Source organism: Bactrocera dorsalis, chromosome 3 (genome assembly GCF_023373825.1).
Source record: "Bactrocera dorsalis isolate Fly_Bdor chromosome 3, ASM2337382v1, whole genome shotgun sequence".
NCBI lineage: Eukaryota > Metazoa > Arthropoda > Insecta > Diptera > Tephritidae > Bactrocera > Bactrocera dorsalis.
Genome location: NC_064305.1, coordinates 48498783 through 48507210, shown reverse-complemented (window position 1 = coordinate 48507210; position 8428 = coordinate 48498783). Strand labels below are relative to the sequence as shown.

At 45.4% G+C, this 8428-nt stretch overlaps 1 protein-coding gene across 1 annotated transcript; it reads left to right on the top strand.

The window, feature by feature from the left end:
* The first annotated feature begins 218 nt into the window (after positions 1–218).
* LOC125777118 (uncharacterized) lies at positions 219–6825 on the top strand. The gene is made up of 2 exons (XM_049451185.1): positions 219–6645; positions 6697–6825. Exon 1 carries the CDS (start codon positions 1025–1027, stop codon positions 6404–6406), a length of 5382 nt encoding a protein of 1793 aa, XP_049307142.1. The 5' UTR covers positions 219–1024; the 3' UTR covers positions 6407–6645; positions 6697–6825.
* Positions 6826–8428: the final 1603 nt, after the last annotated feature.

The window sequence follows — 8428 nt, the reverse complement described above, 5'->3', positions numbered from 1 at the left end:
TGTGCGCATATATGGGCATTCAATGACACAATTAAATTCGCCAGCCAACGGAATTGAGACATCTTTATTTCGCAGTCTTACTTGCGAACTTTATTTCGCAGATCTTTATTTCGCAGTCTTATTTGCGATCTTTATTTCGCATGGTCTTATTTGCGATCTTTATTTCGCAGTTCTTTATTTCGCAAGTCTTATTTGCGATCTTTATTTGCGTAGGATCTGTATTTCGCAAGATCTTCTATCCTAGATTTGCGTAAGCTTCGTTCGCACCATCTTTATCACGCAAGACTATGCATTCATTTATACTGTCGCCAAATTGAGTGCCAACAGCCAATTCTTGCATTGCCGTAACTCCCGTGCCAGGGGAGTATATAATTTATACTGTGAAGCTTTATGGGATAACTGATTAGTTACGAGCCGCCATCGTGACATAACTTGTTAACGTGTCTATCGCCAAACGGGACGCCATCCCGCTATTTGCCGCCACGTCGTAACCGTTACGTCGTCAAACGGGAAGCCATCCCGCTATTGCCGCCACGTCGTAACCGTTACGTCGCCAAACGGGAAGCCATCCCGCTACTTGCCGCCAACGTCGTAGCCGTTACGTCGCCAAACGGGAAGCCATCCCGCTATTTGCCGCCACCTCGTAACCGTTACGTCGCCAAACGGGAAGCCATCCCGCAGTTCTTAGTCACCATCGTCATAGGTATTATATTGCCACTGGGAAGCCATCCCGCTATTCGCCGCCAAATCGTAGCCACCACGTCGCCAAACGGGAAGCCATCCCGCAATTCTCCGTCAACGTCATAACGTTTATATCGCCAAACGGGACACCTTCCCGCTTATTAGTCGCCATCGTCATAGGTATTGTATTGCCACTGGGAAGCCATCCCTCTATTCGTCGCCAAAATCGTAGTCGCCACGTCGCCATCCCGCTATTTATCGCTAGCATTATAACGTTTATATTGCCAAATTGCCGATCATATTTTTTTGTAACATTTTCCTTCAATCCGCCGTATTATTAACAATGGAAAACTCAACTAGAAAGAGTATGCGAATTCAACAACAAGAGAGCCTTAGTAAGTCAGTTTCAATTGAAGATCAAAGATTGGATAACAATGATGTGGATAACGGATCCAATCATCAAGGTAGTGCGTCAACTAACTCTAGCGCATCTACTAAAGCTACAGTGGAAAGTCAGCAACAAATGCTCGTTGCCATGCAAAAGCAGATCAATGCCCTGAGTAACCAGCTGCAAGTTACCCAGGTAAAGTTGAAGGAAAGTGAACGCCAGTGTGAACTTCTGAAGTCCACGATACGCGTAGAGGACGGATCGAGGTCAAATTCCATTGCGACCTCAGTGGATCCCGTTGTAGATACCGCTATACAACCTGCAGCAGTCTCAACGCAGACAACAGCGAACTCGCAGAATAGTTCGAACAATTCTATGCAGTCTACGTCAACGTATACAGCCGCCACGCATACGTATACTCAGTGCCCTTTTGAAGGTACTACATCGCCGATCTTCACAGCCACCGCCTCTTCGATAGGAACTATGCCTTCAACCTCATTACAGTCGCAGCCATTTGCTAACGTTACACCAGACAGTTCGTATCTGCTTACACTACCGAGAAAAATTCAAGATTTGCCAGATTTCGACGGACGCGCAGAAGACTGGCCTATGTTCGCCGCCGCCTTTGCACAGTCAACTGCATCATACAATTACTCGAATTTTGAAAACAATCAACGTCTACAAAGATGTTTAAAGGGTGAGGCCAGAGAGACAGTGCACTCACTCCTAATCCATCCGGATAACGTTCCTGCCGTTATGGACACTTTGCGATTTCGATTCGGTCGTCCAGAATTACTTATCAAATGTCAGCTGCGCCAAGTACGGGAGATGCCATACATATCAGAATCCGCCATCGACAAAATGATTCCTTTCTCAGTCAAAGTAAAAAACCTAGCCGTGTTCCTACAATCAGTAAATGGTCAGCAGCACTTGTGTAACCCAACGTTGTTGGAGGAGCTTGTGGGTAAGCTACCCATGAGCAAGAAACTCGATTGGGCAAAAACCTCATCGACGATACAGCCATATCCTACAATCAAAGATTTCAGTACTTGGCTTAGTGGAGTGGCCGATCTAATATGCACAGTACAAGATAGTGGGCGGACTCATTCGACCGAACCAAAGCGCCGCGTTCTTCTTCAAACCGCAAACAACGCCAGAGAAATCCTATGTCCACTGTGCCATGTTGGACACCACATCTTCGATTGTGACACGTTCAAGTCGCTAAGCATCCGTGACAGATGGAGCAAAGCCAAGCTCCTTCGCTTATGTTTCTCTTGTCTTCAGAGTGGTCATACCACAAGAGATTGTCGCCGACGGAAAACCTGCAGAACGAACGGTTGTCAAAGAGTACATAACAAACTGTTACACGAGCCACCGAGGAGCTTGTCAAAGATGCAACGGGTTGAGATTCCATCTAGACCAACCACAGCCGATGCAGTACTCAGTTGTACAGACAGTGGAATGAAAAAACAAAAAGTGTTGTTTAGAATAGTTCCAGTTACAGTGCATAGCCACAAAGCTCGTATCAAGACCTTCGCTCTACTGGATGAAGGATCATCGATAACTATGGCCGATTCTTCTTTGATTGAGCAGCTCGGAGTAAAGGGTCACCAAAGCCGAGTATCCTTACAATGGTTGGGTGGAAGAGCTGCTACTGATAATGCAACTATCGTCGACATCGAGATTAGTGGTTCCAGTTCAGGCCGGAAATATAAGTTGCATCATGTTTACGGCATCCAGGATTTACAACTTCCGATACAAAGCTTACAGAAAGCTGACGTAGATGAAGCTTGCTTGAAAAGGTTGTCGATTCAAACATACGACAACGCCGTTCCAAAGTTGCTTATTGGATTAGACCACAGTCACTTGGGAATCCCTAGTGAAATCGAAACCCTACAATATAAGGGTCCTTATGCCGCACGTACTAAGTTAGGTTGGGTCGTCTTCGGGCCGACTGATAACTTCAATCAAGGGAAGACGTCGTGTTTGCATATGTCCGTCTCGGAAGATAAATATCTGCATGATGTGGTGGCCGATTACTTTAGTGTCGAGAGCTTCGGTGTACGTCCAGCACCACTCGTCGAGCCCGATGATGATAAAAGAGCGCGCCAGATACTCGAGTCCTCCGTCACGAAGATTAACGGACGTTTCCAAGCCGGTCTCCTGTGGAAACGAGATGATGTTCAGCTCCCCGACAGCTACTCCATGGCCGAGAGAAGATTGGTCGGAATCGAGCGGAAGATGAGACGAGACGAAACATTTGCCCGAGAGTATCGTGCTATCATTCGGGATTACGTAAATAAAAATTATGCCAGAAGGTTGAGCCCGGAAGAAGCTGCAATTACTTGTCCAAGAACGTGGTACCTTCCACACTTCGGTGTGATGAATGTCAATAAGCCTGGTAAACTGCGCCTAGTGTTTGATGCCGCCGCAACCGTCAACGGTTGTTCACTAAACAGTTACCTGCTAAAGGGTCCTCAACAATATCAACCAATGCCGACAGTACTTTTTAATTTTCGTGTTGGCGCAATTGCCATCGCCGCCGATATTAAGGAGATGTTTCACCAAATTTCTATAAGAGAAGAAGATAGAAGTGCCCAAAGGTTTCTTTGGAGGGACGGTAACGACAAGATTCGTCCGGACGTATACGAAATGCTGGTGATGACATTTGGAGCCGCATGCTCGCCTTGCACGGCCCAGTATGTCAAAAATATTAACGCACTTGAGTACCGCGAAAGCTGTCCAAGAGCCTACGACTCTATCACAAAGCATCACTATGTTGATGACTTCGTGGATAGTTTCGACAACGTTAAAGAAGCCATTGAAGTAGCCAATGAAGTCAGACGTATTCACAAGAATGCCGGGTTTGAACTACGCAACTTTTCTTCGAATTCCTTAGAAGCCAAAATCGCACTGAATGGTTATATACCGGAACAACTGACAAATGGCCTAGTCACATTAGCAGTAGAACGCGTTCTTGGAATGTATTGGCAACCAAGTAGCGACGTATTTAGTTACACACTCAAATTTAACAACGTGGACGCTGAAGTCATCAGTGGACACAAACGGCCGTCGAAAAGGGAGCTACTAAGCATAGTCATGTCAGTATTTGATCCGCTTGGGTTTTTATCCAAATTTATGGTCAACGCAAAATTGTTGGTGCGCGAATCGTGGCGTTACGAATTGCGGTGGGATGAGCCTCTGCCTGAACCTATATGTAAAGAGTGGGACAAGTGGCGCCGTCAGTTGAAAAATGTATTAAATTTTCGAGTCCCTCGCCACTATTTTGCCCGTGGACCACCTGCCGAAGTGCAACTTCACATCTTCGTAGATGCCAGTGAGGATGTATTTGCAGCTGTAGCCTACTGGAGAGCAACATATGCAGATAGCAAAGTTTGCGTCGTACTCGTATGTGCCAAAACGAGGTGTGCTCCACTGAAACCAATGACTATTCCACGCCTTGAATTGCAGGCAGCAGTCTTAGGAACTCGACTGCTAGAGACTATCGTCAAAGATCATTCAGTTGCAATCAAAAAACGTGTGATGTGGAGCGATTCCAAAACAGTTCTGAGTTGGATTAAATCGGGAACACGTCGCTACAAGCCATTCGTAGCACATCGGGTGGCAGAAATTCTCGCCGTTACCGACGCTAACGACTGGCGTTGGATACCGTCAGAGGAGAACGTTGCTGATGAGGCGACAAGACCAAGTACGACATTCGACAGTCATCCGGCTTCACGATGGCTAAATGGACCGTCATTTTTAACGGAAGAAGAAGAAGCCTGGCCTACATTTGAAGGAATCTCTGATCTGTTAGAAGAGTGCGAAGAGCTTCGCCCGAAATTTGTAATGTTAGCCACGCCGTCATGTGTTATAGACATGACAAGATTTTCAAGTTTAACTAAGCTAAAGCGAACGGTCGCCTGGGTCATCCGATTTATAGATTTGTGTCGTCACAAGAAAGTGGAAGAGTGCCTGACCGCCGAGGAATTGAAAGTAGCCGAAATTTTCTTATGCCGACTTGCCCAATCTGCCTCGTACTCACTTGAGATTAATCAATTGAAAGAAGGTGGAAATGTAGTGAAGGGGTCTGAGTTATACACACTCTCCCCGTTTATCGACACAGAAGGTGTTATGCGTGTTAGCGGACGTATCGATGCTGCCAGCTGGCTTCCGTATGATACCACGCGACCTATTATCCTAGCACCAAATCATGATCTCACTCGCTTGATCTTGCTGGACTGTCATAATCGGATGAAACATCAGAACGTGGAGGCGACGATATGTGAGGTTCGGCAAAGATACTGGGTGCCGAACATAAGACGTGCTATGAAGAAGATCATATCGGCATGTCTTATTTGTAAAACTTCCAAGTGCATACCCTCACAGCCTATGATGGGTCAATTACCAAAGGATCGACTAACGCCATTCGTGAGGCCATTTTCTTACACAGGTATTGATTACTTTGGTCCTCTCCACGTAACGGTCGGTCGGCGTAAGGAGAAAAGATGGGTGGCGTTGTTCACTTGTCTAACAACGCGAGCGATTCACCTGGAAGTTGCTGCCGATCTTTCGACTGATGCATGCATTCTTGCAATTCGAAACTTTATCAATCGTCGCGGAATGCCGGTAAGGATTCGTAGCGACAACGGTAAGAATTTCGTAGGAGCCAACAATGAAGGAAAACGATTTTCCGAGGTATTTGATTGTCATCGCATTCAGGACGATCTTGCTGTGAAAGGAATCGAATGGATATTCAATTGTCCGAACAATCCTGCAGAAGGTGGCATATGGGAGCGTATGGTAAGGTGTGTAAAGCGTGTCCTCAATGTAACTTTAAAGGAAGTTGCACCTCGCGAGCACACGCTACAGAGCTTGTTAATTGAAGCCGAGAACATCGTCAACTCCAGGCCACTTACACATTTGCCGCTGTCATCAGATCAGGATGAACCGCTCACTCCGAATCATTTCTTGCTTGGTACTGCCAATACTTCGCAAACGCCAGCAGTCAATGATGTCGTCACGGAACCCTGCGCACTTGGTAAACAGTGGCGCATTGCCCGACAGTTGAGAGACACGTTCTGGAGACGATGGATTCTTGAGTATTTGCCAACACTTACGCGTCGAATGAAGTGGTGTGAAAGACCAAAACCAATTCAGGTTGGTGATCTAGTATTTGTATGCGACGTTAACATGCCGCGGAAGCAATGGTGCCGTGGTCGGGTAGAAGCGGTACAGCGTGGATCTGATGGCGTTATCAGGAGAGCCGATGTACGCACCAGCAGTGGAATCCTTCGTCGCCCCGTGTCAAAGTTAGCCGTTTTGGACGTGGAGTAAGTGAATCGGATCGATTCACGGAGAGGGGGATGTAACAAAACGGCGGTTATTTGTAACGAATTTATAGTTAATAATTTAATAGTTTAAGGATCACTGTGAATTATTAGTTTAAGCACATTATTGTGAATTATCGCAGTGTCCTTTACTCCCGACGTTCGCTTTCGGTGTCCATACTGTTGGAACTCCGATTATAATTCACTCAATTTCAGAACGCCGAAGAGATAGGCTGAGACACTGCGGTAAGTTGATCTTGCAGATCATTGCATATTTGTAATAACCTTTCTTTATAGAAATAAATTGCTGTTGTTGTTATTGCTCTTGTATTTGTTACCGTATGCGCGTGTACGAAATGTATGTGCGCATATATGGGCATTCAATGACACAATTAAATTCGCCAGCCAACGGAATTGAGACAAGGGTAAAAATTCAATGTTTCATAAATGGAATTCGTGATGTGGACACCAAACGCGCCACATATGCATTGCCAAAAAGAACGTTTGCTGAAACGGTTTCGCACGCCCTCACACAGGAAACAGCTTCCCTACTAAGTAAACCAGCACACAAGGTACAAAGGGTTGAAATGGAACAACCGGCGCTGATGGAAGAAATATTGAAGACTCTGAAGACAATTGCTGCACCGCGAGTAAATACAACAGGAAGATGTTTCAACTGTGGAAAAGCGGGTCACTTTGCCCGAAATTGCAATATAAAAGTAAACCCATCAAAACGGAAACAACCAACAGATAACGAGGACGGAGCATCCACATCTCACAAGTCGTTAAACTAAAACGGAACAGTTCAAAGGGGCGTGAGCTGGTTCCCACAACTATTTGCCCCGCCATCTCGATATCACAAATAGGTCGCCATGACAACAATCTTACTATCAACGGCATCGTAAATGGACGACTGTCAACGCTTACTTTGGATACTGGTGCCACACATTCAATTATCCGACCGGATGTGGTAAGAGGAACGGTTGAACCATTAGTCGGTTGCAAGCTTCGAACGGCCACCGGGGAGGAAGCAGCTGTCGCGGGAAAAGTGTTTTGCAAAGTGATGATTGGTACCCTGGAAGTTAATCACACCTTCATCGTAGCAGAAATCACGGATGAAATTATAATGGGAGTAGATTTCATGATTGATCACGGGGTTACTTTGGATTTAAACAAGCAAATGCTGTTTTGCCAGAACATGGAGATGCCTATAAACACCGGATATGTGACCAACGTTGAAAGTAAGAGGGTGATTGTTGATGATAATCAGAGTATTCCACCAAAATCTGAGGCGATTGTATGGGCTACAGTGAATGGAGGAGGTGGAATTGTGGATTGTGGAACCAACAAAAATAGATACACCCATATTGGTAGGAAGAACGCTTGTGAAAACTAGTGAAGACGCCATCATTCCGGTCAGAGTAGTGAATGAATTCAACACGCCTATAAGTCTGAAGAAAGGAGCCGTAATTGGACAGTGCCAGAATATAAGTGCAATAGCACGATGCGAACGGTCACAACAGAAACCTACTATTGAGCCACAGCAGATAAGTCCTACACTCCTAAATAATTTGCTGAACGAACTGCATGGAAATGAAAAATTAAAAGCAGAAAAACTATTAGAAAAATACGCATCCATATTTGCAAACGAAGGAAACACAGGAAGAACCGGCATTGTCAAGCATCGCATAAATACTGGAGACGCTAAACCAATCCGACAAGCTCCGCGTAGGGTTCCACTAGCAAAACGTGACGATGCTAACAAAATTATTGAAGACATGCACAAAAACGGTGTAATCGAACCTTCAATAAGTCCATGGAGCTCACCTATCGTCTTAGTTAAAAAGAAAGATGGTAGCACCCGTTTCTGCGTAGATTACAGGAAGTTGAATGATGTCACAAAGAAAGACAGTTATCCTTTACCAAGAATCGACGATACATTAGACACCTTGTCTGGAGCGAAATGGTTTTCTACATTAGATCTACAAAGTGGATATTGGCAAGTCGAGATCGATGAATGTGACCGTGA

Bases quoted from the DNA above. Each gene is read 5' to 3' on its own strand.
- LOC125777118 (XM_049451185.1), top strand. From the start codon at position 1,025: ATGGAAAACTCAACTAGAAAGAGTATGCGAATTCAACAACAAGAGAGC.